General features: G+C 40.3%; 1 protein-coding gene across 9 annotated transcripts in view; it reads right to left on the bottom strand.

Moving 5' to 3' along the window:
* Positions 1-22,613, bottom strand: part of LOC110405123 (ankyrin repeat and KH domain-containing protein 1) — a 112,348-nt gene that overhangs the window by 49,477 nt on the left and 40,258 nt on the right. For 6 of the 9 annotated variants that reach the window (XM_021410093.1, XM_021410094.1, XM_021410095.1 and 3 more), the window contains exons 8-14: positions 18,486-18,723; positions 18,071-18,262; positions 16,167-16,276; positions 10,687-10,746; positions 1,337-1,424; positions 568-695; positions 254-397 (exon numbers count right to left, since the gene is read on the bottom strand). In XM_021410093.1, the coding sequence (XP_021265768.1) occupies positions 254-397; positions 568-695; positions 1,337-1,424; positions 10,687-10,746; positions 16,167-16,276; positions 18,071-18,262; positions 18,486-18,723 (960 nt within the window). The remainder of the gene's footprint in view (positions 1-253; positions 398-567; positions 696-1,336; positions 1,425-10,686; positions 10,747-16,166; positions 16,277-18,070; positions 18,263-18,485; positions 18,724-22,613) is intronic. The other 3 variants (XM_021410097.1, XM_021410101.1, XM_021410102.1) reach the window with 1 other exon arrangement.

Below are 22,613 nucleotides of genomic sequence, written 5' to 3'. Positions count from 1 at the left end.
ATTTAAGAGGCATTGCCACAGTGGTTTAGAGCTGTAGAAACAAAATACTGAGCAAATGCAAACAAAACTTTCACTTTTGACATATTATGTTTGGGATTAACCTGTTTAAGGAGCAGAAAACAAGGAAGTTCATGCGCTGCAAACAATACCCATCAACAATCAACTTTCTTACATTGCTATTTTCAAACATACAATCTTTCCCCCCTTCAAAGGAAGCATTTATTTGAAACATTCATTGTGGTATTTAAAATACCTGAGACTGATCCTGAGATGGAGGTGTGAGCTGAGACAAGTCTGCTGCAGGAACTGGCAGAACATTGTTTGGGTAATCCAGCAAATAAGAAACAACATTTGTATGTCCTCCTTTGGCAGCTTCAATGAGCATTGTTGAACCATCCTGAATTGAGATATTGGAAATAAGAAGTCAGAAGATGAATTCTGCTCTACAGCACGCAAAATATGAATCAGTCCATTTAAAATTGCACATTTTCTAATACACTAAATTAACCATGTGGTTCTTTTAGTACATGTAGTACCCACAATAAACAAGCACTTTCAAGCGAATACCTTGAGTCGATGAGTAGGATCTGCACCATGAGCCAGAAGGAGCTCAACAACTGCCAAGTGGCCTCCTGCACATGCCAGAGACACCACTGTGTGGTCATTATTAGCTGTAGCCCTATTGACGTTGGCACCTGTAAAGAGAAAAAATCTCAATTAAACACAAGGACATTTTTACTAAAATATCAGCAGATGCTGGAATATCTTCTGGAATAAGGATAACATTTTGTTTTCTGATCATCTAAACTCAAACATACTTCTGGGGTAAAAACAAGAGATTTTAGATAAACTGATGGCTTGTATATAGAACTGTCACTATCTCAACAATGTAGAAATGATGCAGTAATAGTGGGCCTCATAAGCGATAAAAGAAAGTGTTCTGAAAGGCGACTTCTAAATTTTCATTTAACCACTTATCATTATTACTGCATGGCATTATTTCTGTTGTTCCAGACGGTACCCTTGAGGGTGATGGTTTGATTTTTTTCTGGGGCAGTGTGGGTATTCTTTACTTTGGCTTTTTTTGTGAACCTGAATATATTTGCCATACTCCAAACCTACTTCTTGATCTATACAAAGGAGTTGAAAAAAACAGCAAAATATTTTGTAATTCATTTTATCATAAACAAAATGAAATTTAAGAAGTCCCTTACAGCCTCATCAGTGCTCGTATATACATCGTAAGACTAACCAAGAAGATCACAAATACTGAATTTAATTGCCATTTGATATTTTATTTAAGTTTTAATACCAATTTCTTAAACTAGTATTTTACCTTTGCTAATAAGGAATTGCACAGTGCATAAATGACCAGCTCGTGCAGCCTTCATTAGTGGGGTTCTCCCCCCTTCAGATTCATGTTCCTATTGTAAAAGAGAAATAACAGATGTTGCATAAACAAGTAAAAACCATACCATTGTTTCATCTCTTGAACCACCTTGTAATGGGACCACAACTATCAGTCTCTGAAGAAGATCCACCTATCTTCTTAACTGACTTGAATTAATTTTCCTGCTACCCTACCTACTGAAGCACATGGCCAAAAGGCATAAAAACTGCATCTATACAATAGTATATAGCCATACAAGGAAGTTTCCCTACGTATATATTTGTTTTTATTTTAGCATTCAAACACATAATACACTTGAGAACAGTTACATCTCATTTCCTCCTTAGAGATGGACAAACATTTAACACTTATCAATGAGCATCGGTAAGTACATAAGTAACCATTATGTAGCAGTTCTGAGAATTGATGCAGCATATGAGACCTTTGGAGTTGAAAAATGTACAAATTGCAGAAAACCTTTTTATGACACACTGAAGATGATTAGCAATAAAAATTAGATAATTGCTTCGGTTGGTTTTCTTTTGATGGGTAAATATCCCTCATTACAGGTCACAAAGTCTCTGAATAAAAAGACTAGAAAAGAAAGTTTAATAATGACAAAATGATGACTTCAGCTTCACACATGGGACAAAATAACAAAGAAGGAAGGAGAAATAAGAACAATTTTCAGATTTAAAAAGCTTTTGACAACTGGCAAGATGTGTTTGAATACAGCTATATTAGAGAAATTAGAGTCACAAAATCTGCATGTTATGTAGACATTATCAATACCACAAAGAATGCCAGCTAACACATATCAACTGTTCTGCTGCAACAAGGAAAGAGAATACTGTCTTCTCAGGAGTCTGAATTTGCACTCTTCATATTCAGTCTGATTGATAATACAACAAGAACAACAGAAAACGCGCTGGGCTTTTATGTTGTTTGCCTTTTTAATTTAAAATCCAGGAGGCCAAACTCTAAACACACAATTTACCCTATAATAGCACACATATCCAAGTGTGAAAATTAACATTTGGTACTGACAGGGAGTTATACTGCTATTTACAAATATAAAAATACAAGAATATATCTGTCAGAACAGATTAACTACTTGCCTTAATTTCTTGAGGAGTCTGTGTATCCTTTGATACATGGCTTGTTTTGATGGCAAACCTGTACCTTAAGTTAGCTTTCTGTTTGTACACCTCATAGGCTGGAAGGGACCTTGAAGGATCACGAGGTCCAAAATTCAATGAGAAAAGGGAGCCTCGCTGAGATTATCCAAGAGAACAAATATCCAACAGAATAAAATTGCCAAAAAAATAACCAATCAATAAGATTTCTGAATGCAGACTAATAGAACATAATGCCACTGAAGAAACGTCAGTAAAAATGACATTAAAACAATTTTCTTCAACTTCAGTCAACATGTCCGGTACAGCTACAAATGGGCCCAGCGATGGCAGGCCAATAGAGACTCATAAAAACTAATGGAAAATGATGCAATTGCCACCAGCAACTCATATTTGATGAAAAACCACTGCATCACACCCTGAGAAAATTTATGCATGAAAGTTTTAAAAATGGATAATGCAGAAGTTGTCAAAGCTGTAATGTCACAAAGACCAAGGGACTGAATCTTCACCAGTTCCAGGGGTTCCTTAAAAGTACAGATGCTGATTATGGAAACATCAGTTACTTTTCAGAAGTAAGGTGGCTAAGTCAGGGTAAAAAGCTAAAAAGATTTCATGAATTGTGAAATGAAATCAACGGAATCTAAAGGAAAATTTGTGCCAGATCCTCGAAGATGAAAAATGGCTCGCATTTAGCATTTTTGGTGGATTTGACTGTTCATTTAAATGAATTAAACATGGGTCTTCAGGGTGAAAAATCAACTGATTTGTGCTATGCTTTAAGCCATAGCAGCATTCCAAATGAAATTTAAATTATGGCAAACTTAAGTTATGTCAAATAATTTTACGCATTTTGATACATTGGGTAAATACAGTCCTGTAATCGGAGAAAAATACACAGCCTTACTTTCAGTTTTCATAAAGGAATTTGAGAATAAGTTCCCAAATTAAAAAAAAAATTATCAATTTTTCAATATATTTTCAGTTGACATAAATATGTTACTTGCAAACTTTCAAATGAAACATATTTAACATCTTTATCAATGATCTTGATGAGGGGATTGAATGCACCCTCAGCAAGTTTGCAGATGACACCAAGATGGAGGGAGTGTCGATCTGCCAGAGGATAGTAAGGCACTACAGAGTGACCTGGACAGACTGAATCAATAGGCCGAGGCAAACTGTGTGAGTTTCAAATATGGCCAAGTGTCAAGTCCTACATTTTGGTCACAACAACCCCAGGCAACCCTACAGGCTTGGGGAGGAGTGGTTGGAAAGCTACCTGACGGAAAGGGACCTTGATGTGCTGATGGACAGTCAGCTGAATATGAGCCAGCAGTGTGCCCAGGTGGCCAAGAAGGCCAATGGCATCCTGGCTGGGATCAGGAATGGGGTGGTGAGCAGGGCTAGGGAAGTCATCCTGCCCCTGTACTCGGCACTGGTGAGGCCCCACCTCAAGTACTGGGTTCAGTTTTGGTCACCTCAAAACAGAAAGGACATGGAGGTGCTGGAACAGGTCCAAAGAAGGGCAACAAGGCTGGGGAAGGGTTTGGAGAATATGCCCTATCAGAAGCGACGAAAGGAACTGGGGCTGTTTAGTCTGGGGAAGAGGAGGCTGAGGGGAGACCTCATTGCTCTCTTCAAACACCTGACAGGTGATTGCAGTGAGAGCAGGGCTGGTCTCTTCTCACCGGTGACAGGTGACAGGACAAGGCGAAATGGCCTCAAGTTGCGCCAGGGGATGTTTAGGTTGGATATCAGGAAAAATAAGGCTCCCCAGGGAGGTGGTTGAGTCACCATCCCTGAATGTGTTTAAAAGCCCTTTGGATGTGGTGCTCAGGATGATTTAGCAGTGGGTTGTTAGAATTAGGGTAGTATGGTTAGGCTGAGGTTGGACTTAATGATCTTGAAGGTTTTTTCTAACCTGAGCCATTCTATGATTCTATACAGAGTTGCAATCAGATATTCAACTCAAATAAAAATTTGATCATGTCTATTTACCAGTAAATACCATGTATTTACTTACAAGACCTGTTATTCCAGAGAGAAGTATCTCTTGCTTCACAATCACATCTTATTCATGTCATCGCTTTTTGATAGTCATATGTTTATGAGCAACTATTTTCAAGGAGGAAGCACAGCAAGAGCGCTCCGATGAGCACTTTGGGAACTCACTAAGAATAGTAACCACTTCCAGTAAACCACATATTGATGCATTAGTTTTGCAAAAACAAGGTCAAATACCCCAATAGTTTTGTGTTTTTGCAGCTCTCCTTTTTTTTTTTAATAATCAAAAATACATTAAAAGAAGAACAATATTCAATATCTATAATGTACGTTTTATACGCGGCTCAAGACAATTCCTCTTCACTCACTCTGGCCAGACAAGCAAAAAGGTTGGACTCCCATGTTATAAACAGTGGCCTTGCAACAACATCAGCCAATTCTCTAACACCCTGGAGTGGATCTGTCTGTGGCTGTAATTTACATGAGCTGAACCCCTGCCAGAGGCTGCATGCCAGCCCCTCCACCATTACTGGTGAGTCAACACACATTGGTGTAGCCCTACTCAACCCCATGATCTGTGGTCCAGTTATGCTGGTAGAGACAGAGACAAGAGCTACTGAGAACCTCTACCTTGACAACATTATCTGTGCGCCTATGTTTTCCCTGCAGTTATGCTTACTGCTCAAGTATCTGAAGAACTCATTTGTCCTGTTCTTGGCGTCTTAGGAAAACTTCAGTTGTAGATGAGCCTTAGCCTTCTGCACCTCTGCATAACCTAGTGAGGTTCTTGTAATCATCACTGGGTATCTGGCCATCTTTCTACTGGAGAAAGATCTCTAGACTGGATCTTACATAGGACACTGACCCCACACAGCAAGTGCAAACTAATCCTTTGCCATTATGGAGCTAACACTACCTCTCTCCCATGCATTTTGCTCCTGCCACTTCATAAGAAATAATTATTTCACACTGTTTTAACACATCTTTAACTCCATGTTACTGCTCTGATTCCTTTGCTTGCTCGGTAGAAAGAAAAAAAATACAGTAGCATACATACAATTACATGCAGGCATATAGGAATCATTACAGACTTACTGCTGAAATCATCTCATTTTTTGGGAAATAATTAGATTACACTCCTGGGTCACGACTTAACTGTCAATAAAGCAAGCCTGCTTTTGGATTGTCTGTATGCCAAATACTTATAAGGACATGTACAAGTAATTATGTTAACACATATATTCCATATAAGAATTAGTAGCATACTCATGAGCTCTGAATAACTTTATTCCTCAGCTGCTGACAATAGGTTATAAGAAGTCAGTGTATTTTTCACAGTAAATCCCCAGTACTGCAGGAAAACTACACACAACATCTATGAATGCAAACAACTATTAAATAATACTTACTGATTGAGCAAGACCAGAGCAGTACTGTCCAAACAAGTTAACAGACACTTCAAAGTACCCATGGATGCAACAGCAAACATTACAAAAAGAAAAATTTATTTTACCTCCTCTTAATTATATTCAATACAGTGTAAGACCACTCTATATTGAATTCAAATTTAATATTTCAGATAACTAGTAACAGTTAACACTATTACCAAAAAAATTCTCCATTACTAAGAGACTTCGCTGGTGAAGGCTTAGACATGGATGTCAGGATGCATCCTCATTTTAAAAGCAATCATACAACTGTCATACAACACCTTGAGTTGGAAGAGACCTTAAAGATCTTCCAGTTTCAACCCTGTCTCATGGGCTGTGTGCCCCCCCCACCAGATCAGGCAGCCCAGGGCCCTGTGCAGCCTTGCATTGAACACTTACAGGGAAGGGGCACCCACAGCTTCTCAGAGCCACCTGCACCAGTGCCACACTACTCTGAGTGAGAAATTTCTTACTGATACCTAAATCTCCACTCTTTTAGCTTAAAACTACGTCCCCTTCTCCTATCAGTACTAGTCTGTAAAAAGTCACTCTCCCTCCTGCTCATAAGCTCCATCCAAGTACTGGAAGGCCACAGAGAGGTCTCCCCAGAGCCTTCTCTTCTCCAGACTGAAAAAGCCCAGTTCCCTCAGTTACCTCCTTCATAGGAGAGGTGCTCCAGCCCTCTGAGCATCTTCATGGCCTCCTATAGACCTGCTTGAACAGCTAGAGGGGGGACAATCACCTCTCTTGCCCCGCCGCAACCCCTCTGCTGATGCAACCCAGTTAAAGTTGTTTTTCTTTTTTTTTTCTTCCTTATTGAGAACTGGTGTTAAAATGTAGCAGGACTTAAACGCTGTAACCCATTTGAGAGCTGTACAAGTACACAACGGTACTGAATTGTGGTCCTTCCTGGAAAATCCTCTCTGTGCACATGCTCTTAAGACGCAAGGGTTGTTCTGAAACCAACATCGGCTTCCTCCAGGAAGAAAAGGCTTTGTGAAGCTTGTGAGCCAGAGCAGTGTGCTGTTGTCTGGGTTGGAGACGCAGATGGCGTGGAGAGGCTGCTGAGCTGCCCTCTGAGCTCTGCTGCATGTTCTGTGCTCGTACAGCTGCAAGGCCTGGATCAGCATAAATGAGATCTCATCCTGGGTGCCTGCCTCTGTGTGTCCCCCTTCCTTTCTACTGAATAAAGACCCAGGACGGCTGTGTGCTTGGACTGCGGAGAAGAGGCCCCACAAGATCTCTGGGCAGCTGGTGCCAATGTGTCACCACCCTCTGAGTAAAGAATTTCCTCCTAACATCTAACCTAAATCTCCCCTCTTCTATGCGTAGTTTAAAGCCCCTCTCTCTTATCCTATCACTAGTAGACCATGTAAAAAGTAGACCATATAAAAAGTTTCTCTCCTGCTTATAAGCTCCCCACAAGTTCTGGAAGGCCACAACAAGGTCCCTCTGGAACCTCCTCTTCTCTAATCTGAACAAGCCTAGCTGCCTCAGCCTTTCCTCACAGGAGAGGTGCTCTGGCCCTCTGAGCATCCCCAGGGCCCGCCTCTGGATCCGCTCCTATGTTTTTCTCATGCTGGGGGTCCCTGGCCTGGATGCAGTACCTCAGATGGGGCCTCATGAGGGCAGAACAGAGTACAATCACCTTTCTCGCCCTGTGGGCCACATCTCCTTTGATGCAGCCCAAGATACAGCATCCCCTTTTTCTCAGTCGTATCAACTGCACAACTCAGTTCAGTGTCATCGGCTGAGGGTACACAAGATCCCACTGTCTATGTCATTGATGAAGATGCTGAAGAGTACCAGTCTCAAGATGGACCCTTGGGGTCACCACTTGTCACTGGCCTCTACTTGGGCATAGAACTGTTGACCACAACACTCTGGCTACAATCATTCAACCAATTCTTTACCCATCAAATAGTCCACCTTTCAAATCCATCTCTCTCCAATTTAGAGGTAAGGAAGCAGAATGGGACCACAAAGGTCTTGCAGAAATACAGGTAGACAAAATTAGTTGCCCTTCCCTTGTCCATCAATGTTGTCACTCCATCATAGAAGGTTATCAGATTGGTCAGGTATGATCTGCCCTTGGAAAAGCTGTACTGTCTGTCTCAGATCATCTCTTCCTCTCATGCGTGCCTTAACACAGCTTCCAGGAGGATCTGTTCCATCATCTTCCCAGGCACAGACATACAGACAGGCCTGTAGGTTCCCCACTTCTTTGTTTCTCCCTTTCTTGAACATGGGAGTGATGCTTCCTTTTTTGCAGTCACTGGGGACTTTGCCTGACAGTCATGACTTGTCAAATATGATGGAGAGTGTCTTGGCAACCACATCAGCCAGTTCCTTCAAGGACCCTGGGATGCCCCACAGAATTTTACACATTCAGCCTCATGAGGCCCTCTTGGATTTGTTCTTCTCTTACAGTGAGAGGGATATATCCAGACCACATCCCTGTATTCTTGCCAGGCCACATATCCTTGTTTCCACAACCTCTACACATCCCTCTTTTCCCTCAGTTTAACCAGCAGGTTGTTGCTCAGCCATGGCAATTTTATGCCTCCTCTGCTTGATTTCTTATGATGGGGAATGGAGAGCTCTTGTGCTCTCAGGAAAGTGTCCTAAAAGAGCTGCCAGCCCTTTTCTGCACCTTTGTTGCTAAAGACAGTTTCCTTGGGAATCTCATATAGTAATTCCTTAAACAGTCAGAAGTTTGTTCTCCTGAAGTTCAGGGTCCTGACTTTGCTCTCTGCCAGGCCCATGTTCCTCAAGGCCACGAACTAAACCAGGGCATGCTTGCTACAACCCAGACTGCCGCCAATCTTAACCCCTTTAATGAGTTCCTTTCTACTGGTGAGGATCAGGTCCAGTAACGTTTCTCCTCCAGTTGGTTTGTCTAATACTTGAGCCAGGAAGTTGGCCTCAAATGTAGTTATTCTACCCAGTCAGACCAACTGTCACTTCATCCAATAAGAACTTGATCCTCAACTTGTATATACTTGCACTATGATACACATCATCAGTCCAGCCAAGCTTAAACATTTGTGTGCCTGTCTGTTATAGATATTAAAAAGTTATGAAAAATACTATCAAAATGTCACATAAGAAGATAGAAATGCTTTTTTTATTTAAAAAACTGATTCTATGACTGCAGCACTATATTTAACTCTAATAAAGGCCAATAGATTAGCATCAACTCAACCTTCACTGACAAACATCTAGAACAAACCAAAATGAAAAGTTAAGGCAACGCACTACCTTTGCCTACTTGCATCCTTTCCTTCAGCTGAAATGGTCAAAAATTTCAAAGATTTTTTTGATGCTGCAGTAGAAACTTGATCAAGATCAGGATAGAGAACATGAAAGTTGTCCAGTAGCATCCCACATCAGCTTTTCTGTACTTGTATTTTCTGCTCATACAAGGAAGAAGTACACATACTCATTTTGTCAGGACAAGAACTAGCAAAGAACTTATCACCAAAGACCATTTTGCCCGCTATCTACACTATAGTAGTCATCACAATATTCTGCTTCCTTTCTTCACTGACCAACTCCTGAGTAATTCTGTAATTAGCATACTGGAAAGAGGTATAAAAAAAACAACACCTATCCCAGCACCAACCAGAAAAGCAGGAGACAACATCATGCATAGAATGGTTAGTTCAATGTGAACAGAAATAAAGTTTAAGTGTAATTTTCAGTAGGTTTGGGTACCACAAAGGAAGAGAGAGGAACATGAGAGAATTCCACATTAAGTAAGAGTTTACATTACTTGCACCTTTTTCACTGGGACCCCAAAAGTAGATGATGATCCAGACAGTAATAAGTATTTCTTTTCTAGACAAATCAATACTTTACAGAGCAGAGCAAAAGCAATGCCATCAAAAGCACCTTATAACAATTATTGATACACTGCTTATTCTTGACTTCAAGTCCCATTCTATTCACTTCCATGATTAGCTACATATTTATATAATTTTTTATTCTATTTTATTAATCTACTCTCTTTGGTTTTCAAGTATTCACTGGGATACTTTTCATGAGTTTGATTCCAGTGTAACGTTATTTAAGAGTTCTAGAACAAAATGACTTTTTGAAGTAAAGCTCCCACCATTCCCTTCAATTTTTTGACAAGCCTCTAGTCCACAACGATGTCCACTCTCTCAGTGAATAGTTAACTCCTAAGCGGATATTCAGCAACAGATGGCTAAATTTGTTATTTTAAGCAAAGTAATTTACAAAAAATTAGTGATGATAGCCACCAAGCAATATAGGTCTCAATTATATACCACTAATTTTCAAGATTTAAATCCTCTCAAAAGACAGTACACTAGCTGTCACCAACCTAATTGTCCCAGAAAACCTCAAGGCACAAAGCAAACCAGTAACTCAGGGGCAGGTAGAAACTCAACTAGGGCCTCTAATTGAAAGTACAAATCAGAAAAGGGAAGACAAACACTGTAACAAGTTTAACACAGCCACATCTGCCAATAATCTCAATGAGATAACCTGCTACAGGTGTGAAGGTTGAGATACTTCATTGTTTGTTTTTTTTTAAACCCAACAGAAGGGGAAATTGCAGCACAAAGAAGGCGTTTCTAGTCTGCACAGCAAGTCTTGAGAAGAATTTTTAAAGAAATTTAAACGCTTTAAAGCCATGCTTATCTCTTCAGCATGTATCCTGAAGCTGCAGTTTACAAGCATCAAAGGCCAGCCTCACCTGATGCTTGCCCGTCTCTATGCCCTCCAAAATAGTCTTCTTTAAGTCCTCCTGCTTGTCCTGCGGAAGGAAAAAGAAGAACTCACGGCTCTTGTTCTACAAATAAACATCATTCTTGGTCATGAAGACCTGGAATGTGAACTTCAATGGAACGGATCCAACAGTGGAATACTCTGCTTTGCTGGACAAGCACAAAGGTAAATCCAAGCAAGCAGCCCTCACCAGTTGAGACTTCTACCGCAAGCCATTCATAAAGATAGCACAAAGGTTATGCATAGCATCTAGTTAAAACACAAAATGCCTTTTTGTTCACTACTGGCAAAAGAAAGTATTTCATTGTATTTTATACCACCCAGAAATTACAAAATACAGCACCAAAAAAGGTGTTAACTACAAAAAAAAAGTTACTGTGTCCTTACTGCCTTTTCCTTTATTTTTAGAAGACTGAGGGCCAAACCTAAAGAGACCTAAGATCCCTGACATTCCACTGATGGTTCAAGAAACAGTATGGAAACTCATCCCTCACTCTATCAGAAATACCGCTATTTTCATTATGGTTTCATTCAAATCCTTCAACTATTGGCTACTCTTGTAGGAATTTAAATGCTGCCTTACGTATATGAATCAAATACATAGTGTGTCACACACATATATGACAGTGAGTTTCTAATTAAGGAGCCACACTAGTTTAAGTGATTAATTTGTGATCAGCTGAAAGCAAAGTAACAATCCCTACAGTGGCAAGAGAATCTGTCTGCACAAATATTTTTGTCACAGGGGAAGAGTCAAGAGGTAATTTGGCATACTTTTTTTTTTTTTTTTCCCTCTAACTGGAGTTATGGGGTTGCCAGGTCTAGTCTTAAGAAACTGCACATATAATTTAAAAAAAAATGCTAAAATAAGAAGAATGAAAAGATGAAACTGCCCTCAGAGCTTCTCTCCCATCTCTCAACTTCAGCATAAAAGTGCCCATGTTTTTTGTAATAGAAAGAAAGTCTCCATCACTGGATCAACTCTCCTGTGTAACAGAACCTCAAGTAAAGCTGCAAGGTAGTTCAGATTAGGAAAGCCTAACTCAAACTCCTTCCCGTACTTCCCAGCTCAGAAAAGCTGCGCTCTTCTCACTGTCCAAAAAAACATTTGTTTTGTTTCCAGCTATACTGAAGAAACAAAGATGCAATGACTTTGTCAAGAGCTGTCTCGTTTTTGAAAAGGAAACAAGAATCTCAAGTTTGCAGTACTTAAAAGCAGGATATTGCACCTCATTAAGCATCACCAGTCATCTTTCTGACCTTTACAGACCTTAGCCTAGTTCCTGAGGGAACATGCATGTCTTCCCTTCAGCTCAGAGCTTGTGTAAGATACCTGATAGTACATTCAGGAAAAAATTACAGCTCTCATAGGAAAACCATTTCTCACCTTTGAGATTTCAGAAATCCACATCATACAGGTAAAATAACTATTACTGAAGCACTGGTTGTTTTTCACTGAAGCTAATAAGCCATTGCATTGCTTAAATAAAGTGTTTTAATTAATCATATTTCAGTGTTCTAATCTCCAAAGTTTCACTCCTCATAGAATCTCAAGTAGGTGTTTTGTCCTGTCAAGAAATCTGTAGTCAAATATAATTTACATTTTGTCCTTTGGCAGAAATTCAGCCTGTGACCCAAAAGTCTTTAATCCTGCTGGCAATAAAGGAATCAGAATGCAACTAATATAGGGATGGAATCATAGGCTCAAGTCTTCAGATATGCCTCATAAGAAGTCATTCCTATGCTTGAGAAAAGCAAACAAATTTCAAGACGGATACATTAACATGGTGTAGGTCTGCCAAACTAATTTTGCTACACATTTTCACAAGCCAACTTTGTTCCTTTACGGACATGCAAGACATCTCTTAAAGAACTCCATCAGAAATGCATTAAAATCATTGGTAAGAAGTCAGACCATAAACAATTAGTCACGTCAAAATACCATACGTGAGCAAACAGCTCTGCAGCAGACAGATAAAGACAATCTAACATTGGTAACTTCTAATATTTCCCACCATAGAGTTTTAAAAGAAAATTAACCACAAATCAAGGAATATTAACCTCAGACATCATTTTCTTTTAGTTCTCATGGTACCTATAAAGCTGCTTTGCTCAACTAATCTAGCATAGGCCTCACAAAATCTTATTTGGTTCCTGGATTTAATTACATATTTGATACCTATGCCAGAGAATGGGATCCTGGAAAGCAAGAGCTTTCTGCTTGCAGGAAGCACATATGCTTTGTGTCAAGACATATCAGTAATAATTACTCTCAATTCAAACAAAACTATACTGGGAACTAGAATCACTTGCTTGAATTTTGGCCCAGGATTCTATTTCCAGATTGATAAAAAGCCACTGAACATGAGCAACACACAGAAGTCACTTCAGAAGGTGGGGTGCATGACTTCAGCAAAGTTGGAAGGCTTAAGTTTTCTGTGAGCACAGTAGAGGAAGCTGCCTGAAAAACATTATCTGCTTTCTACCAATGTGAGCGGCGCAACCTGAAAGAGGATCCTCCTCAGAACTGCAGCCCCAAACCCTTCATCTTGAATCCCATGCAGTCCTGGCCTCTGAGCAACTGAGAAGAGACTTGAAAAGCTAAAACAGATTTGAGGTCTTAAAGCAGACAATGCTTCGCAAGTAGAGGTTCTGAATTGGGAAGAAATGGGAGAAGTGATTGTAACAGATCTTGATGGCCATAATTTACTGTCCTTTTAATTCAAGAACATTTGGGAGGAAAGAGATGAGCAACTTTCTTTCCTCAATCCAAAACCAGAGAAAAGGTCTCAACGGTAGTGCTCCTTGCCTTCCTGGTGTGAAATAACACCCAGAATGCAGAAGGCTCACAAAACAAAAAGTATCAACAGCAGAAATCAGCACTGGCTACACCTCTACTGGCAAATAAGGTAGAGCTAGGAAATGAGCTCAGGCCAGGGATCCACAATTTTCACACTGCTTCTTCCTTAGCAGCCTCCCTAACACAGCTCTGGCCCTGTCCTGAATGACAGGGAGCACCAGAGACCATTTCCAATGGGTAGTATGGATGACATGATGTCAAAGGTAGTGTCTGCAGATCTCAGAGGCCTTTGTACCATGAAGAACTTCAGGACCTCATCCCACAGCCCAGGGGTGCCCAGTGCACACAGTGCAACACAGTGCAGATGGATTCAATGACAGCCCTTTCCCCTAGCATTCCAACACCAGCCCTCAGTCTCGCTTTCTTTTACTATCTAGACATAATCAATGCTTTCCTCAAACAGAACACAAGGTCAGTATCTCAGTATCCCCAGTATCTGTGACATAATATTCTGGAAAACAATTCGGTACTAATGAAAGCTGTCTCAGGAAATATTACGGTCGCAGCATGAAAAAGCAGAGAAAAAAGGAAATGAAAATGTATTTTCACCTGCAGTATCCAAACAACAAAAATAAACCAAAATTAACTAGAAAAATTGAAGACAGAGCAACAACAGTCTGGATCTGTGTGCAGTTCCCCACTCCATCACAGACATCCTGCAACAACTTGGTGAAGTCGTCTAATCTATGAAACCTACCTCAGAACCATAGCAGATTTATTCTAAAAAGCAAAGCAATGCAGAGATTTGAAGGAAACTGCTCAAAACTTGAGGCATCTACTGTAAGTGTCACTGCAGTTCTGCAGGTATTTCCCTGTTCTAAGTAGTTTTCATCTTTACTATATCCTTATCACATGGCTTTTGACACATATCTTCCCTCCTTCTCAAGATAGAATTACTGAAGCTTAACATGTCTATGCTACGGACTGCAATTTGCTTTTAAGTTTGATTGTTACTTCATGTGAGAATTCAAAAATAGGAGATTATATGGGAAGTCTTTTCACGTGCAAATCAATGCTCCAATAATAAGCAACTATTTGGATAGGCTACAGACAATTACCACTGACAGCAATTTTTACTTGACTTCCTTACTATAACTCTCTTGACAGCTTTTCATTTTGATTAGAAGTAGTTAAAATGCAGTAAAAAAAACCTTTTGGTTAGACAGGCTTGCGTTTTCTCAGCAATACCAACCACATATAGGTGCTGCATAACACTGGTCCATATAACCCACTCACATGAGTGGCGAGATGAAAAACAGAATTATTTACAGTTTATAATAATTTAAGTAATGTTTAAGCAGTGGCCACTGTATCTTTTTAAAGCTTACATGCATTGATTTATGTTTCTTTGTTTCAAGCTTTGCAGTTGTGCTCCTCATTGTCATGGACTACATCCTTCCAAACTAAGAACCTAGGTTTTCTTTTTTGGTTTGACTGTGCATTTAAAGAATACATATCTCACATCTATTAAAGTGGTTACCAGTTGGTAAATAACACCGAACTGAGCAAAGCACAGGAGGCGTGCCAGCCTCCCCCAGCCCCAGCCTTCCCTGTCCCTCATACAGTTAACACGACCTTCCTCCCCGGTAGGAACAGATAACTGTGATCTAGAACTTTCCTGCAGATAAATTAGTAAGGCCTGAAAGAAGAATCTTCACAAAGAAGAGCAAAAGTATTATTAATTCACAGTCATACCATTCATTTATTTATATTTGTCAATGTGAACTTTCAAAAATGAAAGACTTATACCAAGACAAAACAAAAAAACAACAAAAACAAAAGAAAACACAAAAGCAGACTGTGGAAGAAGAAAAGGAGAATAGTTCCAGCTCCTGAACTCCTTTAGTACACATAGATATCATTTGCTTTTTCCTAGTTAAAAGACAGAAAAACATTACAACCTCTACCTGATGAAGAAGCAGTTTTAAGACTTTCATTACAGAACAGAAAAGTGAAAACAACTGGACAAAAAAAAACTATTTAGGTATGGTTAAAAGCATCATAGAACAAAAACACTATGAAAGCAATATATAGAAAAAGACAGAAGAAAGATAAGACTTCTGGAACAAACAAAAGAGACCATGCTATGCAGGTCATTTTAGAGGTACTTCTTAGTTTAACTTTTGAAAGCTATGACAAAAAAAATATCAAAAAGACTTTTTTTGAGAAATTAACAAGAGAGCATTAATAGCTCCTAGTAATAGAACGTTTTAATTTCACAGCTATGGAACAAAAACTGTAAACCACAAGAAGTTTGGGAAAAAATAAGTTGCACGAGAAGCAAAGGTAATGCAGAAACGCATCCTGCTAAACAATAAAATATATGGAACATACTGAAATTAACTGTCACAACTGTCACAAATGTACGTGACAGATAAAATTTTTCATTTAAGAGATCAGTAGTTACTAACAATTTTCACTTTTTACACCAAGCAGATTACACAGGCTTCTCGGAAGTTCTCCTACTTCTCTTTACACCATATAAGAATCTCAATTTTTGGAATCATCTTCCTCTCTAGAAGCACACGAGCTTTGGGATAAAGTCTGAAACCAAAGTTTTTCTCCACAATATGTAGCAGAAACCTTACCAAATCAGCACCAGCTTGAAGCAACACATCTGCAACATCAGTATGTCCATTTTCACATGCGTAGGTCAATGCTGTATCTCCTGTTGCCGTGGTGGCATGAACATTAGCTCCTAGAAACACAATATTTTATTTATTTATTTTTACTTATTGGACATCACCTTACCATGTGTTTCAGAACAACACAAAATAAGAGCACTATTTATCCATGACAGCAGCTACATCCTAGAGGCCAGCAGCTTCCACAGCCTAAAGACATCACTCTTATGGTTAAAAAATTGCTCTCACAGCGAAAATACTGAGAAGATGGGACAAGCCAAGGCTTAAAATAGGCTAGACTGATAATCTAAGCACTTAAACCTATGTGTTCGCTTACTCCTATTCTTCCCCTACAGCACTAGAAATGTCAGTTCTACCTACAAACAGTGAATCCAGACGGTTGTCCAGACTATCCATCTGACAGGTAGTTGCATGCCAAGGAAAGACAGATTAAATGCACTTCACTGAATAAGTATTAATGTTACAAGATTGTATACTTGTACAAATTTCATTCTTTCCCTGCTCTTTAAAATAATTTTCTTTAAAAACATTTTAGCAAAATAGTTAGATTAGCTTCATGTCCTTTTCTGCAACCTAAAAATTATATGCTGTTCTTCTAAAATGGTGAATGTTATTACCCAATTTCTTATTTTCAAGGTGTGAGAGGTATTTAGAGACTAACTGATGCCAAAACAAAGCTCCTCTATTAACCTATACACTATCAGTGTAAGTGCAGTGCAAGCAGAGTTTCAAGCCAGCTAGCGACTGGTGTCCCATGCTGGTATCACTGTACAAAGAGACAGACTTGCGATTTACTGTCCTTTGATGAGCAGTGACCATTACTTTTTAGAATTACAAATCCAGCAGATTTTATGCTTATTCTTAGAGAAGAGTGATAATATAAAAATAAATTACTTGCCATTACAAGGAAGATTTCCAAAATGCAGCTCCTTTTACTTTTTGTTTTAATTATCGTACTTTAGCCTCTACCAGCTTTTAACTGATAGCATAATTTTGCCCCTATAAAACTCACGTAAGATTTAAATTTTATAATACTTTATAATGAAGAAAGTCAGCACATTCCAGAAATCTGTCTTCTGTGCTTTTTTCAAGGTGCAAATTTGAACGCACTGGTTATTCATTACTGGCATGCAGATAGTTTGGCTCAGTCAACACAGGAGTAGAGTATAAAAACAAGCATTATTTATATTAACATTTTCCCCTAAATGCTGGGAACAATTTTCCTAATGACTATTGATATTTCTCAGAGATGCAGCAGAAACCAGTATTCCATAAGGCATGCTCCTCTTAACAGTATCAGACAACATTAAGGCAGAACATATCATTGAGTAGAACCATTTGATTTGGAAGGGACCCTCAAACGCCATCTACTCTAACTCCTCTGCAGTGAACAGGGACACTCACAGCTCTGTCAGGTGCTCAGAGTCCCATCCAGCCTGACCTCAAATGTCTCCAGGGACAGAGCATCCACCACTTCTCTGGACAACCTCTTCAGGTGCTTCACAACTTTTATTGTAATTACCTTTTTTTTTTTTTTTTTAATACCCAGTCTAAATCTCCCCTCTTCTAGTTTGAAACCATTTCCCCTTGTCCTATCACAACAGATCCTCCTAAGGAGTCCGAAAGGCCACTCTCAGGTTTCCCAGAGCCTTCTCTTCTCCAGACTGAACAGCCCCAAATCTCAGCCTGCCCTCGCATGGCAGCTTGTACTGTTGTTTGTTCTTTTAAATATCTGAGGCTAGTTTCATGTTACAACACTACCGCCATCAAGCCTAGGTATCTTCTAAATCATATAGAACATAAATTCCATAATGTCTGTGGGCTAAAGATTTGTACTGTACACATACCTGCTGCCAGCAAGTATTTCACCAGTTCAAGATGACCCTCTTGAGCAGCTTCCATCAAAGGCGTTGAGCAACCAAGTTCTATATCAGCTCCTGCCTTAATGAGGAAGTCAGCTACTTCAGAAAACCCACCACAACATGCCAGAGTAAGAGCTGTCTCCTGCGTTTCTTCAGTCTGTGCATTTATATTTGCCCCTGGGAAACAAAACAGCTGTTACTTTAACTGACCAGAGACAAGGTAGAAAGGTGAATGCTCATTACCTCTGCAGCTCAGGTGTTCTAGCTTTGCTCTGCAGTTACAGCAACAAGCAGTGACATCCACATACTAGGTAAGAGGAATTTGCACAGAATACTTAACAGGGAATAGTCAACACCACATGCTCCATAGTGAATGCTAAAGAAATAACAGTGCTCTCACCTTGCGCCAGTAACAAAGCCACCATCTCCTCATGGCCTTCACGTGCAGCTTCCATTAAAGGAGTATAGCCTTCATCATTGACTTCCTCCAGGTTAGCTCCCCTTTCTATCAAGAGAGCTGCTAACTCCACATGTCCACCACAAGCAGCCAGGGTGAGGGGAGATTCAAATGAATCTGCAGGCATATTCACTTGAGCACCACTGTCTAAAAGCAAGCGTGCTACTTCGACATGTCCATCCTACAAAACAGAGATGAAAATCAGAAACTGTCAAAGACATTTAATGCAGTAGTTGTAACTACCATTGCACTAGGTCTGAAAATGATTTTGAGGAGTCTTATTTATGATGGTTCAGTTTATGACAATTATTATAACACTTGGATTAAACTGACATTTAGATTTTCACCTACATTTATGTTACATTTAAATGGACAGCAAAAAAAAGCTAGATTCTTTTTTTCCTTTCTTTCTTGGGAAAAGATAGGGCAGAGTTGTGAAGTAAGATATTCTTAAATACCCAGAAAAGTACCCATTGCACAAAAGTAACGTAGATGAACAAGTTCCACAAATAAATCCACTGCATGACTAAATCTCAAAACAAGCAATGGGAAAAAAATGATTTTTCCTTTTTATAGATTATTCATAGCTTCTACCAACAAAAAAAAAAAAAAAAATCCAATTGGCAGTTTCTGTATCCTGGAAAGATACCTGCAGAAGAACTGAAGGGGGTTACATCCAGATAGTTTAAAAGGAGCAGAAAAGGCTGGAATAAATCTTAAAGGATAGAGAAAAGTACCCTGAGGTGAACCAATCTTTGCCACAGAACAAAGAGGAACAGGATCACCATATCAGTCTGTTTGAGATGTACCAATCAAAACATATAAACGTAGCTGTTAACTATTATTAAACTCCTCAAAATTCCTTGAAAGAGCCCAAATACCAAAAATTTATGTTTTCAAGGTGTGGTTTGTAAAGAGCCACAATACCTGTGAGAATAGGCAAATGCAAATAAGTTTTGGCATCTAGAAACAAGAAGCATCCTTATGGTTTTTCCCTCTCCTGTTGTTTACTTGAACAGGACCCGAACTTTTAGAACATGGAGAAAAGAAATTGGTAAACTGAAACTGATTACGAACTATGCTGATAAAAGACCCAAGTAATGAAAACAGCGCTCAATGAGATAATGGAGTCCTCTGAACAGACCCTAGGAACATTTCAAACTAGATCTTTCTTGAGCATACACAAATAGCAGGATAACTTAAGGACAAAAAAGGGAACTTCAAAGTGAGAAATTTGAATTGAGGCATGCTGTTTGTGTATCTCAGAGATATTCGCTGCCTTCCAGATGCATAGGTAGCACGTGCATCACTTTGATCACTCTATTTACCATCCAAAGAAATGATTCTTCTGGAAAGAAAAAAAAAATGGTCAGACAGATTTGATGCTTTAGCAATGCTCACAAAGCTCTGTGTCCTGCCACAGTGGTTCTCCTGGGATTTGGCCACAAACCCCACAAACCAGGATTATTTCTTCAAACTAGCCCCCAACACCTGCTGGTAGATTTTCCTACAGAAGTAAAAGACTACTTCCTCCCAATGAAAACCAAGAAAAGGGCCAATGTCACTGGTAAAAAGTATATTTATCTATATTGTTTCCTTGGAAGGAAACTGAAATGAAGCTGGACTACATTAAAGGGCAAAAAAGATATTAGAATATGTCTCTGCCCAAAGTTAAACATAGATTTGTTTGGGCTAGAGCACAAACACCTCAGCAAAATTGTAAAGTGAAATTCTTACTCATAAGTCATCCCAATTCTCAAAACAAAGGAACTTATCCATTTAAAAACAGTAACCTCAGGTGAACTACTACTTCCCCATTCTTATCTCATCAGAATTGCCAGTCAGTAACTCAAACCACTAAGTGATAGAAAAGGGAGAAAGAGGGAAATCAAACAGGCAACTTCTATCAGTGCTTGTCTTTATTAAATCAACCATGAAGCAGATAGCAGTAACATGAGGTTAACAGCAATCAAGTCTGTCAACTAAGGATAGGCTGTTGTTCTCAGAGAAGATGCCCAAAAGCCAGCAACAAACCCTTCTAACTAAAGGTGGTCAACTGGAGAGGTCCCAGAAGACTGGAGACTTGCCAATGTGACTCCCATCTACAAGAAGGGTCGTAAGGAGGATCCGGGGAACTACAGGCCTGTCAGCCTGACCTCGGTGCCAGGGAAGGTGATGGAGCAGATTGTCCTGAGGGAGATCACACGGCATTTGCAGGACAACCAGGGGATCAGGCCCAGCCAGCATGGGTTTGTGAAGGGCAGGTCCTGCTTGACTAACCTGATCTCCTTCTATGATCGAGTGACCTGCCTGGTGGATGAGGGAAAGGCTGTTGATGTGGTCTACCTAGACTTCAGCAAAGCCTTCAACACTGTCTCCCACAGTATTCTCCTGGAGAAGCTGGCAGCCCGTGGCTTGGACAGGTACACTCATTGCTGGGTAAGGAGCTGGCTGGAGGGCCGGGCCCAGAGAGTGGTGGTGAATGGAGTTAAATCCAGCTGGCAACTGGTTACGAGTGGTATTCCCCAGGGGTCGGTACTGGGGCCTGTCCTGTTCAATATCTTTATTGATGACCTGGATGAGGGCATTGAGAGCACCCTCAGTAAGTTTGCAGACGACACCAAGTTGGCAGGAGGTGTCAATCTGCCTGGGGGTACCAAGGCCCTACAGAGAGATCTGGACAGGCTGGATCTCTGGGCTGAAGCCAATGGGATGAGGTTCAACAAGACTAAGTGCCGGGTCCTGCACTTTGGCTGCAACAACCCCAGGCAGCGCTACAGGCTTGGGGCAGAGTGGCTGGAAGACTGTGCAGAGGAAATGGACCTGGGGGTGCTGTCGATGTTCAGCTGAGCATGAGCCAGCAGTGTGCCCAGGTGGCCAGGAAGGCCAACGGCATCCTGGCTTGGATCAGAAATAGTGTTGCCAGCAGGAGCAGGAGATGGTACTCCCCCTGTACTCAGCTCTGGTGAGGCCGCACCTCGAGTACTGTGTCCAGTTTTGGGCCCCTCACTGCAAGAATAACACTGAGGCCCTGGAGCGTGTTCAGAGGAGGGCAACGAAGCTGGTGAGGGGTCTGGAGCACAGGGCTGATGAGGAGCGGCTGAGGGAACAGGGATTGTTCAGTCTGGAGAAGAGGAGGCTCAGGGGAGACCTCATCGCTCTCTGTAACTCCTGAAGGGAGGCTGTAGTGAGCTGGGGGTCAGCCTCTTCTCTCTTGTAACTAGTGACAGGACAAGGGGGAATGGCCTCAAGTTGAGTCAGGGGAGATTTAGGCTGGACATGAGGAAATTCTACTTTTCTGAAACAGTGGTCAGGCGCTGGAATAGGCTGCCCAGGGATGCGGTGGAGTCACCATCCCCGGAAGTGTTCAAGAAACATTTAGATACAGCATTGTGTTGAGAGACATGGTTTAGTGGGGTTATTGGTGGTAGGTGGATGGTTGAACTGGATGATCTTGTAGGTCTTTTCCAACCTAGCTAATTCTATGATTCTATTGTAAGATATTACCTTAGGTGTAGCACTCCAACTTTATAAGAACATAGTACCATAACTCAGAGGCACTTACAACATAATTGCTGAATAAAAAACACTTTAGCTTCCTGTATTTCTTCACAGAACCCATCGGTTAAAAAACTGTGGAGACTGGCATAAATCACAATAATTTGCCAGAATGGTTCCTTTCTCTAAGAGTGTAGCTAGGAGATAACAACAAGGAAAAAACTTCACCACTAAGACTTGGAATCAAGACTTCAAAAGGGTCAGTTTCCTCTCTACTGCTTTTAAAGGTTAAATACACATACCACAATGCAAATTGGTCTGAAATACTCAAAAATTATAATACGTAGGCCATCCATACAGCTTATCTTGCAAGAGAGACTATTCATAGCCTACAAATCAACCCACTGCTTAGACTATCACAATGAAAGCACATAAGTGATCAAGTCTAAATGCTGCAGTCTCCCTTAGGTGACACCATACACCCAGCCCATTACCACCAGAAGACTTCAACACAAGATGTTATAATGTGATCTTGGTCACTGGCCTCATCATCTCACAGCTGCAGTAGAAGAA

This window comes from Numida meleagris, chromosome 12 (genome assembly GCF_002078875.1).
Source record: "Numida meleagris isolate 19003 breed g44 Domestic line chromosome 12, NumMel1.0, whole genome shotgun sequence".
Taxonomy (NCBI): Eukaryota; Metazoa; Chordata; class Aves; order Galliformes; family Numididae; genus Numida; species Numida meleagris.
The sequence above is the reverse complement of the archived record's forward strand: the minus strand, read 5'-3'. Positions and strand labels throughout refer to the sequence as shown.